The following is a 23,697-nucleotide window of genomic DNA, read 5'->3' on the forward strand; positions in this document are numbered from 1 at the left end:
TTCCTGGCGCTCTTCCCAATGGCGCTTTTTGATGACCCCGCGCAGAGCGTGGGGTCGTGGGAAAGCCCGGGCGCACACCAGAAATGATGTGTGCTGAGAGCAGCGCGTGGCATAGGGGGGTTGTGGCAAGTGGGGAAACGCCCTAAGATTTGCTAGACAAACCTAGCTAAACTGCACCTCCCCTTTTATCGTGTGTTCCCTGAGGAGTTGAGGAAGAGCTTTTCTCTTCTTTTAGGAGTCTCAAAGTGACTTACAAACTCCTTTCCTTTCTCTCCCCACAGCAGAGACCTTGTGAGGCAGATGGGGCCGAGAGAGTTCTGAGAGAACTGTGACTGGCCCACGATCACCAAGCAGGCTTTTTGGGTAGGAGCAGCAAAACAAATCTAGTTCGCCAGATGAGTGTCCGCCACTCACGGGAAAGTGCGGAGAATCAAACCCAGTTGCCCGGATTAGAATCTGCTGCTCTTAAACCACTTGCCCATCAAGTGCTCCCTTATTTCAGGCAGTTCCACTTGGGTCAAACTGCAGAGTGAAAATGCAGCAGCTCCTTTATTGCCTCTTCCACACACCCAATTTTGCCATCACTACCATGAATATGGTGCTGCCATCAACACTGAGAGAGCCTTTAGGGCTGTCAGTCCAAAGTATCAGCTTTGGTTACCTCTCCCCATACTTAGAGGCCTCAAAGTGTTTGCAATTAACCCATAGCAATCCTGCCAAACCATAGGCCAGGGGTAGGGAACCTGCGGCTCTCCAGATGTTCAGGAACTACAATTCCCATCAGCCTCTGTCAGCATGGCCAATTGGCCATGCTGGTAGGGGCTGATGGGAAGTTCTGGATAGGGTTGTATAGCCCAGAAGGACTGGACACAAGATTTGGGGTGCTCCTGGTTACATCATTGTCCTTTGAGGTTCAGACTTGGCGGTGGGCATAGAGGCCTTCCAGCAACTCCCCTTCTGGATTACCAGCTCCACACAATTTTGGACAAAGGGACCTGGCTACAATGATATATGCTCTGAATTTACCTCTTGATTGGACTACTGTGATGTGCTCGTCCCATTGGGGCTGCCCTTGAAGATGGTTGGGAAGTTAGGAGCTGCCCTAGGCTGTTAGCTAATACATCTGGCTGAATGCATCATTGGACCTTAGGAACTACACTGGCTTCAATTTGCTTCTTGGCTGATTTAAAGAAGTATTGTCCGTGATAGTACCAAATCCTAAGCGGCTTTGGCTCGGGATAGCTAGAAGGAGCTCCTGCACCCGGTGTGTACCTGCCTGACCACTGAGGTTACAGGAGGTGCTCGGTGGTTCCCTCCCCAACCATGATGCAGGGGACAGGGGCATGCAGGAGAGTGTTCTCCAAAGATTGCCTCAGGCTCTGGAACCTCTTTCCTTAGAGGTGTGCCATGTGCCTACCTTTTATGGATTTAGGCATAGTGAAGATCTTTCTTTGCCCAGACATTTGTGGGTGCAGGGGGGGTGGGAGTAATAGAAAGGTGGTTGGGTTTTAATTTTATACTATTTTTTATTGTTTTGTATGAATCATTATTTATTTATGATGTTTTAGTGGGATTTAAAATTGTTTTTTAACCTACATATGCTGCCTAATAGTGTGGGAGTAGGGGCATAAGAAGTATTTGTAAATAAAATGTGAAGCCTTGGTTTTATTTTGTTTGCTTACTTATTTGGAAAATATGTATACTGCTTCTAAATTTTACCTGCTCTAGAGGCTCACTACACTAAAACAATACAGAACCCCAAAGTCATTAAAAAACAATACAGAATCCCAAAGTCCATTAAAACAAAGCAATAAAACATATCACACTAATAAAATCAAAACCCACGTAACAAAATAAATGTGAAAAAACAAGTCAACAAAACACATTAATAAAAACAAGCTGAGCATGAAGTGCATGAAAGAGCAGAACAGTCTAAAACAATGTTGATTAAAGAGTGTTGGGTACAAGCCCCAAAGCTACAAAGATGAGCCATTGATACCTGGTCAGAAATGTTTTGACTTAAAGGTATCCTAAGGCCGTTCCATGGGCCAAAAGCGGCAGCCTGGGAGTAAAGCATGCAGCCCCGGAGCCGCCAGTTACACTGAGCAGCTGCTGGCTTGTAGCTTGGCGCCAACCTGGCTGCCTTCCCTCCTTCAGGCGTCAGGCGCCCTAAAAACAACCCTTTAAGGGTTGTTTTGAGGACAGTGTCTTCCGGCAGGCAGTGCAAACAGCACCGCGGGGCTCGCTGTTTCCCCTTCCCTCACCACCTCTGCGGCTGGCCGATGGGTCCTGCTGGCCCCTCCTAAGTCCCCTCCCTCGCTGTCCTCCGACCCTGAGTGGGAGGGCATGTCAGAAACTAGAGGCTGACTAAGGCAGTGATGAGAGAGAATTCTAGGCCTCACCTTGGCCAGAATTCTTGCAGTGAGAACCTGAGCGGAAGCAGCCTGCGGAAAGTAGTGGGTTCAGGTGAACATCAAGAGGGAAGGTCAGTATCAGAGTGAGGTGCAGCCACCAAAAATCCTGCTTCTGGCTGCCACTTGATTCATCTTTGCAGACAGTGCTTGAGAAGAGGGTTCTTCACTAGTAAAAGCTAGACAATATCAGAGTTAGAAGTTATTCACTACTTCACTATTTGAGGTGTTACAGGTAAGAACTAGCAATTCAGGTGTTCTTGAAACAGATGGGCAGCCAATGTAGATTTTTCAACAGATGGGTGTTCTGATTCCTATAACATGTCTCCTTATAAAAGAACTTCTTGTTTCAATTATATGGAGGAAACATTCTACACTTTGGGTTGAGAAAAGATATTATGTTGAAGAAACAAAGGTGCCAGCAACACGCTGATAGGCACCTCACAGGGGATTACTGCCCCATGAGGTCATGATACCTAAGTCCCAAAATCCCGATACCATGCCTATTTCTAGATCACGGTGCAGAGGTTCAGGACTTCATGTTATGAAAAACCCCAAATTCACCACTGAACTTCTCAGGTTCCTCATACTTCTCCCTGTTTCTTTTCTGATGTCCTCTCTGTAGAGAGAATCTCCAACCCAATTTTGGATCCCAGCCACAGTTTGAGGACCCAGCTACTTTAAACAACATGATCCTTAATACACAGTGAAACAAAATGGCTACTGAAGAAGAATCTGGGGAAAAGTAAAAGTTGATAAATGGAATATATATATAAATCTTCTTAAAACACACACACAAGCTTACACATTAGATAGTCAGCTCTGATGTTCCAGTTACCTGATCCTCCTTTGAATTGCTCATAAAACACCCCCTCCCAACAAACCTCTGTCACATTTTAAATAGGCCAAGTAATTATACATTGTGCAGTCAAAGCAATTCTAAAGAGCAATCATTTAGAGCGCAGCCAATTCTTGTCTTCTTTGTTCACTTTTATTGTAGCCCAGAGATCCGCACAGTGTGGACCTAGCCATAACTTCTGCTACACAGTCAGTACTTTACAGGATGTGCTGTAACTCCCGTATTTTCAAGCGTCTGCTGGGTAAGCTTGGCAGAAAAAAACTGAGTAACCCTTAAAAGTGTCAGAGTGTGAATTCAAGCTGGAAGAGGCAATGCCTGCTTAATTTCTAAAGCATGTTCTTGAGCAGATTGGATGGCTGACCACACACAAAAACAGAACATTTTGGAGCAAGAAAGGAAAATATTAGAACCTACACATAGATTTTGGAGGGCTCAAATCAAGACAAGGAGATGCTTTCACACCTCTGGACCAGATTTTATGCTATTCCGCGGCATTCTGTAAATTAGTGGAGATATATTGTATTTTGTTTGGTGATGAGAGCAGTTAGCAGTGGTGCTAATCACATTTTAATCATTGCTACTGTCTAAGCTTGCTCAGTGAGTTTAGTTATCCAAGAGACATTTTCTTACGACAGCATAGGAGTTCTCACATTTGCAATTTGTTCTAATAAAAATAATAGACACAGTGAAGCCCAGGGGGGACAACGCCTGGCAGGCTCAACCTCCTATGGTCTGCAAGAAGCCACCAAGAAGTTCACAAGCAGGACATGATGTTATCTGACCTTCTAGCAGTCAGAGACACAGGGCTGCCTGTGAAAAGCCTTTCAGTTTTCAAGTAACTGTTTAAAATTTCTCCCACTGAAACAGCATAGTAAACTGCCCAAATTTCTCCCCACTGAAACAGATCATCACGTGCCACCCACTTCTATCCATATTTGCTTGCAAACATCCCATCGTTTTCAAGGGGTATGCCTGCTACAGATGGACTCTTAAAGAACTTAATTTTATTTGGCTGATGATCGATACCCTTCATGATTGACAGCTGTGTTAGTCTGTCTGCAGTGAAAAGGAAATGTTGTTAAAGGGTTTTTTTTTTTCAAAACAGGGAGAGTGGGAAACAAGGGAACTCCATGGAAGGAAATGTTTTATTTCCAGTCTGAAAATGTTGTAAGTACCTTGCACAGAAAAAAAACTATATAAAAGCAAGTTTATATACTATATATATAGGTGTACCCACACTTGGATAGGATTATATTGCCTCTGTATTGCCTTTTAACAACACTGATTCCTGGATTAATCAAATTATGTTTGCTCTTCTTGTGTATGTTCCCCAAACTCTTATCCTTTGCAGGGGGGGGATGTTGAAGGCCATCAGAGATAAATCCCACAATTGCTTCAGCTTACATCTTTCTTTGACGTTTTAGTCCTATACTTCCACCAAAGGAATTCAGGGCAACATGAACCAGATGTTCCCTTTCACAGCTCAAGTAAAAGTAAGTAATGTAGTAAAAGTAGGTTACTAGCAATATCTTTATTATTACTAGCTACAGAGCTACCAGTTTGGTAGACACAGTTACAAAGGCTTTGAGATGCCAAATAAAAGATGTTGGACACAAAATCATTTGCAAATGGGCATCCCTCGTTTGAAATGAGGTTAGCAATATAGATGACAATGTGTCTCAGACTGAATCCACCATACACTCCAAAATTCTGTTTATAAACCAGTTAGAAAAAATCATGTGTATGTTAAAAGTACAGTTCCCTTCAAGGGATGAAATCCCACCTAAACCAGAGGAACCTGCTTGCCCTTGTTTGGTATAGTAAGCTACCTTGAATATGGCTATAGAAGATGGGATATGAATACTTGTAATAAATAAAATCAGAGTTCTTTAGAGTCCATCATAGCAGGAGCCACATACCCAACTGAAAACTCCTCACTAGTCCAATTTCAACATGCCACTAACCATGTATATGGGACTGAGAGTGCTCCCCATTTGGAAAGAGGGAACACATCAACCTTTCTCCATACATTATGCTTATTCCAGTTATAAATGTTGGTTGGAAGGATATTATTGCTCTGGGAACAGTAAAGGGAAGTTGGCAATCCTGTGCAGAATTATTCCATCTAAACTCACTGATTCTAATAGCTGGCGAATTAACTGCATAGGATTAAGCAACAGTAAGCAAGCAACATCAATGTTTTGCAAGGTTCTTCTGAACAAGTACAGAACTGTACTTTCTAGTGCAGGTACATTGTATTAATTTCCCTGCATAATGCTTCCCACTATACTTTTTTAAAACAAAGGCTTCATGCAGGGATTTCCTAAGATTATTAAATACTCTGCCTTAATCCCTCCTGCTTTTAGTTTGACAAAATTAATAACCTACAGGATACAGCTCCGTCCCATTTAGGTTCTTTCTTTCTTTCCATTTATTTATTTATCAACTGTGTTTTGACAAACTTTACAGAGCAGTGCTTTCAGAGACATGTTTAGTGCTATAAAGCTAATCCTTAGCAATTTCCTCTTTTTCTCAAATACCCCAGTATACCTTGACTGGTGAGGGAGTTTCACCATATATCAGAGAGAAAATTGCCTTCTTATGTAGTGGACATTCTTGAGGAATGAACAAGGCAGCTCCCCGAGGGGCTGGGGGTGGGAGAATCCAACTGTTTAAACGGTCCATGGGACACTCTTCTAATTACAACAGCACAATTAGAGTCAAGGGGAAAGGCTGGTGGCAGGATCTGGCTCCTGTTTCCATTTCTCCTGCAGATTTCTTTTGTCACTTGGTAGTCCAACTCGGGCCTGATTTTTTAGTGGCTGTGAAACAGTCTCACTCGCATGAGGTCCACAGACTTCCCTTCATCAGAGACCAGCTGACAATTCCGAGGGATAAAGAGAAAAGCTGAGGGCTGTCAGCCATTGAAATACTTTTAAGGGGATTGATCACCTGCCTTTTAACTGATTCCTAGTTAATCAAATTATGTGGCTCTCCTTGCGTCACGTTCCCAAAACTCTCTAATCCTTTTAGGGGGATGTTAAAGGCCATCAGAAGTGTCTAATTATAAACACATCTTTCTTTGACGTTTTATCCTGTACTTCCACCAAGGAGCTGTTGGGCAGCATGCACAAGCTCTTCCTTCACTACTCAAGTAAAAAGACTTCTCAAAAGGCAACAAGTGGCGAGAACCAGCCAAATCTGGGTCAAAACAGAAAGGGGAAAGGTGCAGCTGATGCTGAACTCCCACCATTGACATCAAACAGATTTAAAAAAATGATTTAACCGATATAACTTTGGCTGGATTGTACCCAGTTACTGTTAGAAGAGAGAGACCATTGTTGGTGAGAGAGAGAGAGAACATATTCAGACAAATAATACAACAGCCAGTTTTAAAAAAAGAAGGAAGTAGGATAGGAGTTGAGGGTTGGGAGATAGATACCACTGTGGAAGGGATGTCCAGGGAAAGCAGCACCAAAGAGGAAAATGGCCAGAATTTCCAGGAGCAGAAAGAAAAAACCCTCCACAAGCGGGAGTGCACACACGGATCCAGAACAAACAAACACTATGAAAGGCCAAATACCCACAATTTATACCTCAAAATAGATCCTGAGGAATTACAAGGGAAGCTGGCAGGAAACTGATTGGTTGTGGTGGCTTTTCTGGGCTGTGTGGCCGTGGTCTGGTAGATCTTGTTCCTAATGTTTCGCCTGCACCTGTGGCTGGCATCTTCAGAGGTGCATCACAGAGAAAAGTCTGTTTCACACTGAGTCTAGTGAGAAGGGAAAGTTTGTGGGTATATTGTCCAAGTCCCAGGGTGGGGAACCAATCAGTAAATGTTTGAGTGGAACTTGCTATGCAAAGGTGTGGTTGAGTGCATTGTATTGCGGGTGGGGTTATCAGTCCATTTTTTTAAGTACCCAAGATTTGTTAATTTTCAGAGTCTCTTCTTTCTTGTTGAAGTTGTCTTGGCCTCCCTGTGTAGTTTGACATAGTAACCTCCTGAATTGTCCAGAATTTCAGTGTTCTCAAATAAAATGTTATGTCCAGTTTTGTTTCAGACATGTTCTGCAGATTTCTCAGGATGGTTAAGCCGACAGTGTCTTTCGTGCTCCTTAATACAAATCTGAATGCTGCATTTTGTGGTTCCTATGTAGACCTTTCCACAGCTGCAGCATATGCAATAGACTCCTGGAAAAGTGAAGGGGTCTTTCTTGTCCTATATAGTCTACAGTGAGAGGAGAACCTGGCAGAAGAAATTCCTGCCTCATCTTCAAAAGACTTAAGTACCATTAAGACTACACTTGGGTGGCTGGATATATGCTATTATTCTTTGTAATTAACTATTTTTCTCAACAGTATTTCTTGCCATATTGACTTCCTGTATTGATTAACCTGTGAGACACATCTGATCATTTAAATGCATGGGACACATATTTGTTTAATTATTTAAACATTTTACTCACTTCAGCACTCATTCAAGGTGGCTTAGAAAAATAAAGACACAAAACTTTAAATACACACACACATGACACCAATATCAACAGAGCAGCTCAGCCTTGGAGCCCATTTCCAAATGGCCTGACACCTTTTCCTGAAGGCCAGAATAGAAGTAGATTATTAAACTTTAATCTGGACATTTGTTTTATAATTTTGGAGCTCTGGCAGGAAAGCCATGTTGCTTAAACCTGTTCGGCTAAATTTAACTTCTGGCAATGGCCTGCGGGATGATATCAAAAGGTCACTGTGTCATGTGATACTCTAGTGCTGTGGTGGTGAACCTTTGGCACTCCAGATGTTATGGACTACAATTCCCATCAGCCCCTACTAGCATGGCCAATTGGCCATGCTGGCAGAAGCTGATGGGAATTGTAGTCCATAACATCTGGAGTGCCAAAGGTTCGCCGCCACTGCTCTAGTAATTTCACTGAGCTCTGTGGTTTTTACAGTAGAGATCAGGATGAATCAACTTCCAGTTCCTCAGAAATAACATTGTGGTGTCATGTTACACATTCCTCTCCAACCCCTTCCCCCCATACACACACACTATTTCCATGAACACCAGGAGAAGACAGGGAGCACCTAGAGGGGTTCTGTTGCTGGAAAGCAGGAAACTCCCAACTCTAGACCCAGAAAGAGGGAGAGAGCAAGAGACAGAGAAAGAGAGTGAGCGTATCAACAAAGAGCAATATTACCAGCAAAGGCCTCGCCTTTTATATGTCCATGATGTCTTTGCAAAAAGGTCCACATTTTTGTGGTGGAATGGGTTTGCTTTGCCAGGCAGGCCTTATTCACCCCCAAGTCTCTCCTGGGGGTTGCCAACTTTTCCTGGGGAGGGCTTGCTTTCTCTCTGGGTAAACTGCTGCCACCACCTGACCGAGAGGAATTGCCCGCTGGGGAAGATCAGTGTTCCCCAACTTCCTTTCCAACCGTGAGGCCTATGCTTCAGTTTCCCTTGATTCCCTTCTCCTGGGTTCCATAGGGCAGATGGGAAATCCCAGAGGAAAAGCTGATTTTCAGTCTTCCTCCCCCCTCCTAATTAGGTAGTGCACCCAAGACAGTGCGGCAATCGTGGTACAGAAAACTGTTCTCCACATCTAAGGTTTAAAAGTATTTCTTACAAATAAAATAGTCACAAGTATCTTTTAGCACAGCACCAGATTGAGCAAGGGTTTCCAAAGCAAAGGAGGTATAAACGCAAATCCCCTTCCCCTATCACTTAACGTACCCTAGCTAGCAGTTGTTGAAAATAGGCTAGGACCATAAAGCTTAGACGTTTGCAATTCTCAAAGAGTTCTCATTGCCTGGCAGGCTGAGAGTGCTCCCTGGATAAACACATGATTCAAACATGGTTGCTCCCTTCCCAGCCCTTGCCAGAGGTCTTGTCCCTTCTGTATCCCAGCAGAAAAGCCCGAGAAAGAGGCCTCGCCCCATTCCTACCCAGCAATTTATCAGATCCCAGACCCCACCCTCTTTTTACCTGGTCAGGCTGAGTCAAAATATATTCCCCCCCTAGGTCAGGTAGCTCTTCCTGATGTTCATCTGGGATTGCTAAACCTCCAAATCTATAGTACCTGGTTGGAGAAGGGGAGGAGAAAAAAAGGGGGGAGGAGCTATTTCTCCACAATTTTAATAGTGAGTTGTGGCTAGTTTGAAGCTGTGATATGAGTATTCCTAAGAAGCTGTGATATAAGTATCCCTGTGGACCTGAAACACAGAATGGAATGCACCCTCCCCCATATCTCTTTACCTGAAACACTGCTCTCTAGGGAAAAAGGTGATCTTCCTAAATTTGCATATGCATTATAGGAGTATAAAGTAATAGACTTCTTGTGTGTAACTTTTTTTAGTGAAGTTATCTTATTTTCACAGTAGTCTTATTTTCAGGTACATATTTTCAGAGGTACCCTCAGTGGTACCCTCAGTCCCTCAGTGGTACCCTTCAGTAGTAACCTCAGTGGTACCCTCAGTCCCTCTTCTGGGACCCCCCCTTTCCCCTGGGTTTCATGTCACACATTTTAACTTCATACCTCCCATTTTCTTTGCTTAGAAATCTCTCCTTCAATCCCCACTGCTGATGAGCTCTCTACTGGGGAATTATCTGGGGAATTCAGATTGGCCTGTACACTCCCACACACACCAGCTGGGTGACCTTGGGCTAGTTACAGCTTCTCAGAGCTCTCTCAGCCCCACCTACCTCACAGGGTGTTTGTTGTGAGGGGGGAAGGGCAAGGAGATTGTAAGCCCCTTTGAGTCTCCTGCAGGAGAGAAAGGGGGGATATAAATCCAAACTCTTCTTGTTCTCTTCTTCTACTGCAACAGAGGTGTGAAAAACAGATTTGTTTCTATCTGACACCTGCACATGTCTTCTGGTTTCATAACTTTGTGTTCATTCAGAAACGTATCAACAAACGCTCGCTCCGACTGACGGCAGGCGAGCTCGACACTCTAAATAATTCTTGGCGCCCCATTTGGCAAGCTGGAGAGCAACCTTCTGAAATCTCCAGCCTCTTCAAATGTCTCAAATTACAGTTGCAGCTACTCCACATCCTTTGTCAAGTGGGGTTTAACTCCTCGCTCCCATCCTGGAGATGAAACGGAATGCTCAGATGCAGCTGCGAGGGGGGAAATATTGAAATCCCCAGTGTTGTCAGCAGTCAAAAGGTGAGAGAGGATTATTTTAAAAAGACATGCCAGCCCACTTCATCGGTATCTGAAAAGACAAAGAGCTGATCGGGGTAGGTAAGTGGCTGAGAAATGCTACTCTTAACTGTCTAGGTGTAGTCTCTCTATGTGTGCGAGACAGCACATGAGAGATATGTGAAGTGGGTCTATGCAGATAAGAGCAGTCTTGATGCTTAATGGCTGGAAGAGGCTAAGCCTGCTGCCGCCTCCCCCTGCAATGCTTTCAGCAGAGAAAACAATCTATTGAAGAAGAAGAAGAAGAAGAAGAAGAAGAAGAAGAAGAAGAAGAAGAAGAAGAAGAAGAAGAAGAAGAAGAAGAAGAAGGTTTTTAAAATTTAAATCAAATTGTTGAAAGTCTGTGTTGACGCGCAATTACTCATTTGTAATCTACTGATACGCACAAAACTCTAGAGCAGAACTAGGTGGAGTAGTTTGGATTTATATCCCCCTTTCTCTCCTGCAGGAGACTCAAAGAAGCTTACAATCTCCTTGCCCTTCCCCCCTCACAACAAACCCAGTGAGGTGGGTGGGGCTGAGAGAGCTCCGAGAAGCTGTGACTAGCCCAAGGTCACCCAGCTGGCATGTGTGGGAGTGCACAGGCTAATCTGAATTCTCCAGACAAGCCCCCACAGCTCAGGCAGCAGAGCGGGGAATCAAACCCCGGGGAATCAAATGTGTGGGAGTGTACAGGCTAATCTGAATTCCCCAGATAAGCCTCCACAGCTCAGGTGGCAGAGCTGGGAATCAAACCCGGTTCCTCCAGATTAGATACACGAACTCTTAACCTCCTTCGCCCCGGCTGCTCCTAAGGAGGCAAAATATCAACATCATAAATGTGTTCTATATTTTTGTGCAAACACTGGGTCACATTACTGACCCATGGGGTGACGTCACCCCAATGTTTACTAGGCCAACTATGATCACAGGGGTGGTTTGCCATTGCCTACCCCAGTCACCTACATTTTATCCCCGGCAAACTGAGTACTCATTTTACCAACCTCAGAAAAATGGAAGTCCGAGACAACATTAAGCCGGCAACCGGAAACCGACTTTCATCAGGGTCAAACGCAGGTTGCGAGCAGAGCTTTGACAGCAGTAGTGCAGCTCACCACACTGTGTTCCCATAGTTTCATATATATTATTGAATGATGGCACATTCATGCTTAAGGAATGCAAATCCCAAGATAGACTTCCTGTGTAAGTTTGCAAGCTATTGTCCAGGGGCCAGATAGGTGCAATTTTGTTGGCCCTCGAGTAATAAAAATCAGTAAGACTGGTTGTGGGGATCTGGGACAATTGACCTCATCTACACTTTTGGGAATAGGAAGGGATCAGGTTGGGATCCACTGAAATGGGTATCCTCCAGTGCTGGACTGGTGGGAGGTGAAGCAGACAGAACCAATTATTCAAGGTTGTAAAAAATGGCCACATAAATTACCTAAGTAATAAAGAGGAAAAGAAGTTTTGCAAAATAAGAGAAGGTTTGGCTGCAGCACAGTCGTTGTTTCGGTGTGGGATTTAGATGCCATTGCTTCAGAATTGCAATACTGTACAAATCAGGGGTCATGCAAAGAAGAAGAAGAAGAGTTGGATTTATATACCCCCTTTCTCTCCTGCAAGGAGACTCAAAGGGGCTTACAAACTCCTTTCTCTCCCTCCCCAAAACAAACACCCTGTGAGGTAGGTGGGGCTGAGAGAGCTCAGAAGAACTGTGACTAGCCCAAGGTCACCCGGCTGGCATGTGTGGGAGTGCACAGGCTAATCTGAATTCTCCAGACAAGCCCCCACAGCTCAGGCAGCAGAGCGGGGAATCAAACCCAGTTCCTCCAGATTAGAGTACACCTGCTCTTAAGCATTGTGCCATTGCTGCTCCTTGTCTCATTCATTACCTTTCAAATCCTTGTCTATCACTTCCTACCTCTGACTCTAGTTTTCCGTCACCCCAGAGGCCTTAAAAATACATTTCTGGGAGAAATTATCAATTCCCACGTGTTAGATCTGAAACCTTAAGCCAATGAACAGACTTTGTGTTGTTGATCAACAGTATCTTTTGATAAGCTCAGAGCCCCAAAGCTTGGCAAAACCAGTTCTGCAGTGGAAAGCAGAAATGTGGAAGTGGGATTGGGAAAGAAAGTCTCCCCAAGCCCCGCCTCCAGCCTGCTAGCCAGCGAGAGCTGAGAAACAAAGTCTTGCCTTTTGTGTCAGGGGAAGCCTAGTTATCTACAAAGCGTGTGAAGCCATAAAGTAAAGATCAAGGAAAGAATGCCCCAGATGGCAGCGGTAACATAAAGCAGGCTGTTTACATATATCTTCTAGCAGCACTGATGTATAGTTGCAAGCAGTTACACTGAGTTAGGAATGCATCTCAATCACTCAGATAGCATCCCCCTGACACCATGAAAAGTCCATTGTGTTGATGTTCACGACCTGCTGGTTTTGCTGTCTTAAATCCACATCATGTAGAGTCACCAGAACTTGTTCTTTCCTGTTTGCAGTGTAACATTATTCGTGTGGGTAATTTTAGACTTCCTCGTAGCCATGGGAAAAAAAATCACACTATGTGGGAGGATGACTCAGTGTAGCTGAGGAAGAGCCATGAAGAAATACCAGGCAATGTCTTTGGATATACTTCCAAAAAGCCCTGTGCGTTTTAGAAAACAGCCTGATTGTCAGAGTTGTGCCCTGGCTTCAACTGTAGATTTTGTTTCTCATGGTTTCATTCAACTTTTTATTCCGCCTGTGGTGCCAATGGTAGGGAAGAGAGATTAGAGAGGCCAGTTTCGACCTCTGAGTCATGATCAAGCCCACCAACACTGCTTCCAGTATACAGAAGTCCTTCTGCATAGGCATCAAATCAACTGGAAAGAAACCTCCCCTTGGCTGAGACCTTCAAAATAATGAAAGGTAAAAGCAGCAAAGACAAGCAAGCTAATTAGAAAAGGTGTATAATTAGAGTTCTGCAATTACAGCCTTGAGAAATGAAAGGAGGAAATATCTCATAAGGGGGAGGGGAATCTAGCTGTTCATCATGGGGTACTTAAGCTTGGATAACTGATTCTAATTTCTCCAAGTTCTTTCCTGATCTTTGGAATCAACATGCTCTTCATTGATCACTTCTTGACCACTTCACGACTGCATGCGTGTTAGCTCAGCTCACACATCTCTTCCTGGTGACATGTACATGTAGTTCCCTTTGTGTTCATTTAACTGGTACTGTGTGGCCCTTTTTGCACCAACCTGTAAAACCATTTTGCGGCAGGAAATGAAATGTTTCCTACATGAAGTTCCACATTTTCTTTCTTTCCTTCTTTCCTTCTTTCTTTCTTTCCTTCTTTCCTTCCTTCCTTCCTTCTTTCTTTCTTTCTTCCATGCTGTGATAACTTTTTGGCCAAAGGATTATGCTGAGTTAAGAAGGATATGCATCATAGACTTGGGAGCTGCTGTTGATGGTCATCTAGAGATTTTTAAGTATGGTATCTGCATGGCCGTGTGGTCATCCAGCTTATAGGAAATAATAGGCGAAAAAAGTTATTGTGGTTTTCCACATGGACCATATATCCTGGGATAAGGAGGTGAAACTTCCTGGTTCGGCCATGACTTCCGCATGGCTTCTGGGCCTAACTCGGGCTTGCCCTGTGAGATTTCCCTTATCCTGTGGCTGTCAAAAAATGATAATTTGGCGGTCCTTTTGAAAATCAAAAAATAAAAAAAACATGCTGCTCCCGCTTCCATGCAAACACCACAGGAGATGGATTGGTTTATTTTTCCCTCCTCGCCACCTGCAGCCAATCAGAATGTCAGAAAAACGGGACAGTTCGCGCATGCACGGCAACGTTGGTGAGGAAAATGAAATTAACCCAGGGCTGTGCATAACCTCCTGGAGTTCTTCCTCCCGGCCTGAATGTGCTGATGGGCTGCCATGCAGAGTGAGAAACCGAGACACAAACATCCCGGTATGTATAATCCAGGTTTTCCCACAGGATATTATATCCGTCTGGAAAACGCCAACATCAAGGGAAAACTATAACACACAAGAATGGGACAATTGCATCACACTGTCCTGTGAAAGATGGTATGAGTGGCCTCGGGCCTACCATTAGCCATGTGTAGTAATTTAGAGTGACTAGCCCAGAGTCACCCAATGAGCATCATGATTGAGCAGTGATATGAGCCTGGGTCTCCTTGGTCAAAGAATAGCATTCTATCCACCATGCCATACTCTGGTTCTATATGCATTCTCAAACAAGCTAGTAAAATTATCATATATCAATAGGGAGGCCTTGCTTATATGGGGGGGGGGCACACTTAAGCCCTGTTCAAAGGAGAGCCGTAATGCTCGCCAGGTTTAATGTTATGCCTTCTGCCTTGTTACATGGCAGATTTAATAAGCAAGAAAAGGCTAAAAGATTGAGCCCATGTAACGATGGCTCAGTTGAATCTCTGGCCCACCAATTACTACACTGTCTCAGATTCAAGGAAATCAGATCCAAGTATGTGAATCTTACTCCTTTACATTTACCCCATCTCCCCGATTTAATTAGATTACACTACTTGTTGGACAACCCTGATCCTTCTCTCTGTATTATAGTGGCAGACTTTCTCCTGGAAATTACTAAACGGCAGTAGATTTCCTTCGACCTGTATTGTATATGCTTTTTAATCTGTTTTTATTACTGTTGTACTGTTGTCTATGCCAATAAAGGCTTGCTTCTGAAAACTGCAGCTCCCAGACACATGAAAACATGTGTATTTCAATACTATGTATACGCAAAAATAGTAGGGAACATGAATTTTAAGTTTGAGGTGTTGATGCAAACAGATTGCTTTTAGTTAGAAGGTTTTCATGAGGATTGCCAGTATTGAGAGCCAGCAGTTAAAAGCAGTGAATTTTAATCTGGAAAACCAGGTTTGATTCCCTATTCCTCCATATAAGTGGGTTTGTTTTCCTTCTTCTCCACATGAAACCTGCTGGGTGACCTTGGCTAGTCACAGTTGTCTCAGAACTCACTCAGTCCTATCTAACTCTCAAGGGTTTGTTTTTTAGGGGGGCACAGAAGGAGATTGTAAGCTACTTTGAGACCCCTTGGGGCAGAGAAAAGCTGGGTATAAAAACTAGCTTTTCTTCCAGCTTGGGAAATTCCTGGAGATTTGGGGGCAGAATATGAAAAGAGTGGAAGATGGAATCATAGAATCATAGAGTTGGAAGAGACCCCAAGGGCCATCAAGTCCAACCACCTGCAATGCAGGAACACATAATCAAAGCACTCCTGACAGACAGCCATCCAGCCTCTGTTTAAAAACCTTCAAAGAAGAAGACTCCACCACACTCCGAGGGACTGTATTCCACTGTCAGTGTGGCGTTCCCCTCACCTCGCCCAGGCCCTTTGGGCGGTGTATCCTTCCCTCCTCCCTAACATGGGGGTTGGTCTCCCCAGGCGATGACTTTCCCAATTGGCCCAAGGGCCAAGAAACCAACACGCCCACAAAGCACTGGGTGTAGGGCAGCCCTCGCCCACGTCACCCTCCTCCTAGTAGGTCTCCTTGCCTCCCTTCCCCTGTCTGGCTTGAGAGTTCACACCCTCCCCCTCTCTCTCCCTTGTTGCTTCACAGGGAGAGGAGTTTCCAGGGCCTTGTCTCTTCCCCTGTGGCCTCACAGGGAGAGGTGTTTACAGCTTGTGTGAACGACTCCCACCCTGTTACTGCACAGGGTGGGGACCAGCTTGAACCGGGGTCTAGGTTCTCAAAGGGGGTCTGGGCTTCAGGGTCCTCTTCCCTCCTTCCCACTTCCCACCATTGAGCTGTCCCTTTTCCTTGTCTCTTCACACCACCGCCCACATTCCCTGCTGCAGCGGCAGCTCCAGATGCACCCTTTCCCACTTCCTCATATACCTTCTGCCCTCTCATTCCTCTCCCTCGTCCCAGCTGCTTCTCCAGCCCATCTTCTCCAGCCGCCTCAGCTGTGGGCTTGCTGGGCCTAAGCCTCCTCTCTTCCCTGCCTTCCCCTTTGAACAAGGCCCAGTCTGAGGCCTCTAAGGCCTTCACCCTCCCTGCAAGAGGCTCCTCTGCAGCCTTCCCATCTCCCACAGCGCCAGCTGGTGTGGGACTCAGTGGGGTAAGTCCGGGCACTGTAGCCGAGCCCGGACAGTTGGACAGTCCTTACTGTCAGGAAGTTTTTCCTGATGGTTAGGTGGAATCTCTTTTCCTTCACCTTGAAGCCATTACTCCTGGTCCTAGCCTCTGGAGCCACAGAAAAGGGGAGAGAATTCAGTGCAGACATAGTGTCAAAGAGTCCATCTTTTGAAGCAGCATTTTCTTGTAGGGAAACTGATCTTTGTAGTCTGGAGATCAGTTACAATTCTGTGAGAACTCCAGGTACCACCTGGATGTTGGCAACCCTAGTTCACACCAGTTGATGATGATGACGATGAAGAAGAAGAAGAAGAAGAAGAAGAGGAGGAGGAGGAGGAGGAGGAAGAGGAGGAGTTTGGATTTATATTCCCCCTTTCTCTCCTGCAGGAGACTCAAAGGGGCTTACAATCTCCTTGCCCTTCCCCCCTCACAACAAACACCCTGTGAGGTAGGTGGGGCTGAGAGAGCTCCGAGAAGCTGTGACTAGCCCAAGGTCACCCAGCTGGCGTGTGTGGGAGTGTACAGTCTAATCTGAATTCCCCAGATAATCCTCCACAGCTCAGGCAGCAGAGCTGGGAATCAAACCTGGTTCCTCCAGATTAGATACACAAGCTCTTAACCTCCTACGCCACTGCTGAGATTCACCTTCTATGAATCTGAACATGTTATAAGATCTCTCCCAAAGGAAGAACAGATTCCCCCTACTGGGGAAAAATAATTTAATTAGCCTTCAGCAAAACTTGTGCTGTCAAACCCCTTTCACACACGCATAATGCCTTTAATTAAAAAATTTCAAGATTTTAGACAATATTTTTTTTTCCAAGAGAAAATCCTGGCTTTGGTTTTAGAAGCATGAATCATACAAAGGAAAGAATGCTGCTGTTGTGACATTATTTTACAGAACAAATGTGCTAAATTCTGGGTATGCGACTTCTACCAAGATTCATCAGCATGCACGCAGCACACGTAACTGGAAGCAGATTTCTCAAAGAAATTGGACAGGCCGCTATTAGCTGGCAAAACATCACCTCTAAAAGAATAAATAAAAGAGAGAGAGAGCAAGATTACTAGGGTTTTTTTCAAAATTTAAATCAAATTGTTGAAAGTCTGTGTTGACGCGCAATTACTCATTTGTAAGCTACTGATACACACAAAACTCTAGAGCAGAACTACTGTGTTTCCCCAAAAGTAAGACAGTGTCTTATATTAATTTTTGCTCCCCAAGATGCGCTATGTCTTATTTTCAGCGGATGTCTTATTTTTCCACTCCACAGCTGCATGCTCTGGTGTTCTGTTCGTCGGGCATGCTTCCAAACAAAAACTTTGCTATGTCTTACTTTTGGGGGATGCTTTATATTTAGCACTTCAACAAAACCTCTACTACGTCTTATTTTCAGAGGATGTCTTATTTTCGGGGAAACAGGGTAGGGATGTTTGATTCCTGTATTTTCACTTAGATGTAATTCAGGCGGACTAGCAGCACTTCCACCTTCACCTTTGACTCGAGGCTTTTGCTGGTACTGTGCTCTTGTGCTCTTGTTAATTGCCAATAGGCAGAGTAAAAGCTGCTGGATTCTCCCTATGGCTCATTCCGCACATGCAGAATAATGCACTTTCAAACTGCTTTCAGTGCTCTTTGAAGCTGTGCGGAATAGCAAAATCCACTTGCAAACAGTTGTGAAAGTGGTTTGAAAACACATTATTTTGCGTGTGTGGAAGGGGCCTATAATTCAAGATACTTTTTTTCTGGTACAATTGTCCCTTTGGAGAATAAAGTCTTGAACTGGAGGGAGACTATCTCTGCCCCTCCAGAGCAAGTGACTCAGTTCTTCAGAGCGAGGCTTCAGTTAGTAGGTAGAAATTATTGGGTCTGGGATTCTCTTTGTTGAGAAATAAAAGCTGATATATTTAAGTGAAGCAATCTGAAGTTATGTTTAATGGCACTCCCCACAAACAACATTTTTTGGTATGTTCTGATAGCACTGCTCGTACAGATGCAGTGTAGATGCACCTTCTCTGTGCCTCCACTGTGTGCTGCTACTGTAGCAAAGAATGCATCAACCACCATATGAAATGTATAAACCAAAACATCATTCTTACTGTTTGTCTAAGGCTGAATATTGATTGGCTGATCATAGAAGAAGAAGAGGAGGAGGAGGAGGAAGAGGAGGAGGAGGAGTTTGGATTTATAACCCCCCTTTCTCTCCTGCAGGAGACTCAAAGGGGCTTACAATCTCCTTGCCCTTCCCCCCTCACAACAAACACTCTGTGAGGTGAGTGGGGCTGAGAGAGCTCTGAGAAGCTGTGACTAGCCCAAGGTCATCCAGCTGGCGTGTGTGGGAGTGCACAGGCTAATCTGAATTCCCCAGATAAGCCTCCACAGCTCAGGTGGCAGAGCTGGGAATCAAACCTGGTTCTTCCAGATTAGATACACGAGCTCTTAACCTCCTACGCCACTGCTGCTCCTAAATGAACAGATCTAGTAAAAAAAGGAACAAACCCATATTTCCCCCACGAAAACTTTTTTTAGATCGTTTTACAGTGCAGTCCTAATATACTTAGATGCACATTCCACTGAGTTGAACTGGAATTAATATCTGGTAGCAGTTGGAATGAATATATCTAAGTCTCAGTGTGATTCTTCTATAGCGACTTATATCCAGAGACTTGGACCACAATGAGCTCTTCAGCTTACTAAAAACAAGACTACTAGACCAGGAACAACAGCTGCTTCTAGCATCAGTAAACAGATCATGCTCCTCTCTATACCACAATACAGTAACCATCAATTGGCAGCTGGCACACTACATTGATCTATTACTGGAGCCAACACAGAGATGGGCCCTAACCTGCGCCAGTTGCAACGTGTTTCCATTGGCAATAGAGGAGGGGCGACTACTTTCTATCCCATCCAATGAAAGATTTTGTCCCTATTGTCTGAACCAAGTAGAAACCTTAAATCACTTGATTTTCTTCTGTCCTAAGTACTCAAACATCAGATACTTATTACCACAATCCATATACCATAAAGCACCAACTTGTCCAGCTGACTTGCAAACGAATTTCCCTCTCAACAGCAAGAAACAGGAGACGCTGGAAAAGACGGCTGAATTTCTACTGCAAGTGATTGCTGTACGGAACCAAGGAAAATAGCAAGGAACACGACCTGCTTATTATACTCACTGCATCATTTTACTTATTTTTTACTCTGTATGCCTAATAAAGGTTATTGAACTGGACTGGGACCAAGGACAGACAAGACTGATTTTTTTTTTACAGGTTTGAGGAAACCTCCAGGTTTGCAAAAAAAAAAAAAAAAAAACACCCTCTGAAATCTTTAAAAATACTTGGGGGATTTAATACCCTCAAAAGGAAAATCTGTAGCTTTAAGGAACAGATGCTGGCAGTGGCTGTTGTGAGGCGATCACCACCATATCCAAATCTTGGGCTCGTTCCGCACATGCAGAATAATGCACTTTCAAACTGCTTTCAGTGCTCTTTGAAGCTGTGCGGAATGGCAAAATCCACTTGCAAACAGTTGTGAAAGTGGTTTGAAAACGCATTATTTTGCCCTTGCGGAAGGGGCCTTGGTTTCTGACTGGGAAAGGTTTGGCAGGGGGTCAGGGCCCTTCCCAGGCTGATTTGACCTTTGTGGGAGGATTCATGGGGACCAGGCCAACTCCCAGCCACCAGGCAACAGGCCATCATGCAGCTGTTCAACAGCAGCCACGCCATGAATGCCAGTGTAGTGGTTAGAGTAAGACCTAGGACACCCAACTTTGAAGCCCCACTTTCCTGTGGAAGCTCAGATTAGGTAAATTGAACACTCTCCGCTTAATCATCCTCACAGTGTTGTTATGAAGACAAAATGGAGGAAAGGAGAATGATGTGAGCTGTTTGGGCCCTCTCTGTGGAGAAAAATGGGATGTAAATGAATAATAAATATAACTGAATATGGGGAGATAAACAAAAGGTATGTGGGTTGAAGGTGGGAAGGAGAGAAGAAAACAGGGAATGGTAAGAACATGGTGCTAGGACCACAGCTACTGTTGCACTTTGGCTATAACTAATTTTTCAAATACATATATCTATATACATGAGTTCATACCATTGTTCATATTTTTTATATATATTTCATTAGTTATAAATACAATCATTTCTTGTCAACAACATCCAACAGGTAAGTTCAACTTATTTATAACAATTATAACAGATAGATTCAGGGTCATCCATATTAATTCAGGTAAGTATTTAGTTCATACTCTCCCATCAGTTCCACATCCATAAGGTAAGTATTCAATCAATGCGAAAACATTTATATACATAAATATATATTCAGTCCATCTTGGTTCATCAACATTTTATATAAATCCACTCAGGTAAGTATTCTGTACGTATTCAATAATAAGTCCAAAATTGTGCACAGGCATAAGTCCAAATTCTTTTAAACATAAGGAGGAAAATGCATTTAACAATGATATAAACTCATGTATATAGATATACGTATTTGAAAAATTAGTTATAGCCAAAGTGCAACAGTAGCCGTGGTCCTATTATTAATATTTACTGTTGCACCCCCTTTTCTTATGTAAGAATATGGTGCTGCCAAGAAGAGTAAAAGAAAAAAAACAATGTGGGCGTGGATACAGTGAGGTGCCCCAACAAGTCCTTTTGGTTCCCTCACCATGCAACTGGGCCAGGCTCTGCTGCCACTATGAAACTTGGTCAGGGTTTTCCCAGGGAGAGACTGCCAGGGGGTGGGAAGGAAAACTGAAGGCAGGAGGGCAGATAAGGTGTGTTGGCTGGTGGGTGGAAAGGAATTGATAATAAAACTGCAAAGATTGTCATGCCCTTATATAAAGCAGTGGTGCGACCGCACTTGGAGTACTGTGTCCAGTTCTGGTCGCCGCATCTCAAAAAGGATATTGAGGAGATAGAAAAAGTGCAGAGAAGGGCAACAAGGATGATTGAGGGACTGGAGCACCTTCCCTATGAGGAGAGGCTGCAGCGTTTGGGACTCTTTAGTTTGGAGACGAGACGTCTGAGGGGGGGATATGATTGAAGTTATAAAATTATGCATGCGGTAGAAAATGTTGACAGAGAGAAATTTTTCTCTCTTTCTCACAATACTAGAACCAGGGGGCATTCATTGAAAATGCTGGGGGGAAGAATTAGAACTAATAAAAGGAAACACTTCTTCACGCAACGTGTGACTGGTGTTTCGAATATGCTGCCACAGGAGGTGGTGATGGCCACTAACCTGGATAGCTTTAAAAGGGGCTTGGACAGATTTATGGAGGAGAAGTCGATTAATGGCTACCAATCTTGATCCTCTTTGATCTGAGATTGCAAATGCCTTAACAGACCAGGTGCTCAGGAGCAACAGCCGCAGAAGGCCATTGCTTTCACATCCTGCATGTGAGCTCCCAAAGGCACCTGGTGGGCCACTGCGAGTAGCAGAGAGCTGGACTAGATGGACTCTGGTCTGATCCAGCTCGGTTGTTCTTATGTTCTTATGTTCTTATAGAATCAGCAGGTAAAAAGGAGAGATCATCAGGTCTTTTAAGGAAGGAAAACAAAAAGTAGTGTGTGAGAGGGAATTGGATGCCCCCCCACTTGCCCGTCTGGGTACTCCATTGTTAGTCACTGTTCTCTGTATTGTCATAAACTTCATGGCCAGAATCAACTGACCACTGCAAGTTTTCTGGACCATGTGGCTGTGACCGCGGCTGCTCAGCCTGGAAAGCCCACAACAGTCTCTATTCTCTGCTTACTACTGTAGCCTCAGTATGGGGGCATCTATGCAATACCCTTCATTAAATTGTGTTAAGCAAGTTTAATACAGTGACTTATCCTTGAGTTTTGATTCAGTTTCACATCCCTTATCCAACGTTGTTAAAGATTAAATAATGTCACTATCTCTACAATTGCTTTGGAATACTCAGTTGTTGTTTTTTGTATCAACAATTCCCACAATACAGAGTGTATTTTGATACACTGTGATACACCACCCTCTGTGATACACCTCTGAAGATGCCAGCCACAGATGCAGGTGAAACATTAGGAACAAGATCCACCAGACCACGACCACACAGCCCGGAAAACCCACCAGAACCAGTTGAATCCGGCCGTGAAAGCCTTCGACAATACATCCCACAATACAGTTTGTTTTAATCCATTAAAACAGACCCTGCTGTGAATGGCTACCCATTTACATAGATCAGTCCAGTGTGAAAAAATGAATAAGTATGAATGCTTATGAGCACAAACATTTGCTTGCTTCTCTTTTAAAGTGTTGTTATGATCACAGGAATTGCTGCTGGTGGTGGTTGCAATTCTAGACCATTTTTATGGGATGTGGGTTATGGCCCAAACTCATGATTTCTTATTGCATGCAAGGCATTTGGCCATGCCACTAAAGGAAACAGAACTCATAAAGTATGTTCCATTTAAATATGTTGTTGTATGGGGAAAATATCTCGTGTTCATTGAGATAATCCACTGAGGCTGTGCTCTTGGTTTTCCCTCCTGACCTTTGAGTTGCAAGAACAGATGGGCCACTTTTAGTTGTGGTGTTTCAATAATGGTATGGTCTATGTGCCACTCTACGATCATTTATGTACCTGTTGCCTGTTTTGTAGTGATCAGCCATTCCCTTCAGGTTTCTTTGGGCTAAAGCAGTGATGGCAAACCTATGGCATGGGTGCCAGAGATGGCACTCAGAGCCCTCTCTGTGGGCATGCACAAACAGAGTTCATCATGTGGGGGGGAACTCCCCCCCCCACACACATACACATCTAGGCTGGCCTGGGCCGCTAGGCTCGATTATTAGCATTAAACCTAAGACCTAGTTTTGGGGAAGCAGTATAGGTAACCCTGTTAAGCGCTGTTAAACCCCACTGATTTTCATGCAAAGAACTGAAGCGCGATCCTTTACCTGGGTGTAAGCTCGGTTGCTGGCAGTGTGGCTTGCTTCTGAGTAAACCCTCCTACGGTCGTGATTCACTTGTTCAAAAAGTTGCATGGTTGCTTCAAAGCAAATCCAACAACTACCACCAAGCTTACTCCTGAGTAACGCACCCCTCAGAGCCAACCATTTTTTCTAAACGAAAA

General features: G+C 44.1%; 1 protein-coding gene across 3 annotated transcripts in view; it reads right to left on the bottom strand.

Moving 5' to 3' along the window:
• The window catches only part of LOC125438895 (cadherin-9-like), a 226,358-nt gene that overhangs the window by 18,975 nt on the left and 183,686 nt on the right, over window positions 1–23,697 (bottom strand). Inside the window, exon 10 of one of the 3 annotated variants that reach the window (XM_048507567.1) lies at window positions 6,992–7,042. The exons of 1 other annotated variant lie outside the window; for it this stretch is intronic. In XM_048507567.1, the coding sequence (XP_048363524.1) occupies window positions 7,013–7,042 (30 nt within the window). In that variant the 3' untranslated portion in view covers window positions 6,992–7,012. Of the gene's footprint in view, window positions 1–6,991; window positions 7,043–12,812; window positions 13,343–23,697 lie in introns of those variants that run through there. One more of the 3 variants, XM_048507566.1, reaches the window with a different exon arrangement.

The sequence above is a fragment of the Sphaerodactylus townsendi genome, linkage group LG09 (genome assembly GCF_021028975.2).
Source record: "Sphaerodactylus townsendi isolate TG3544 linkage group LG09, MPM_Stown_v2.3, whole genome shotgun sequence".
NCBI classification, from domain to species: Eukaryota; Metazoa; Chordata; class Lepidosauria; order Squamata; family Sphaerodactylidae; genus Sphaerodactylus; species Sphaerodactylus townsendi.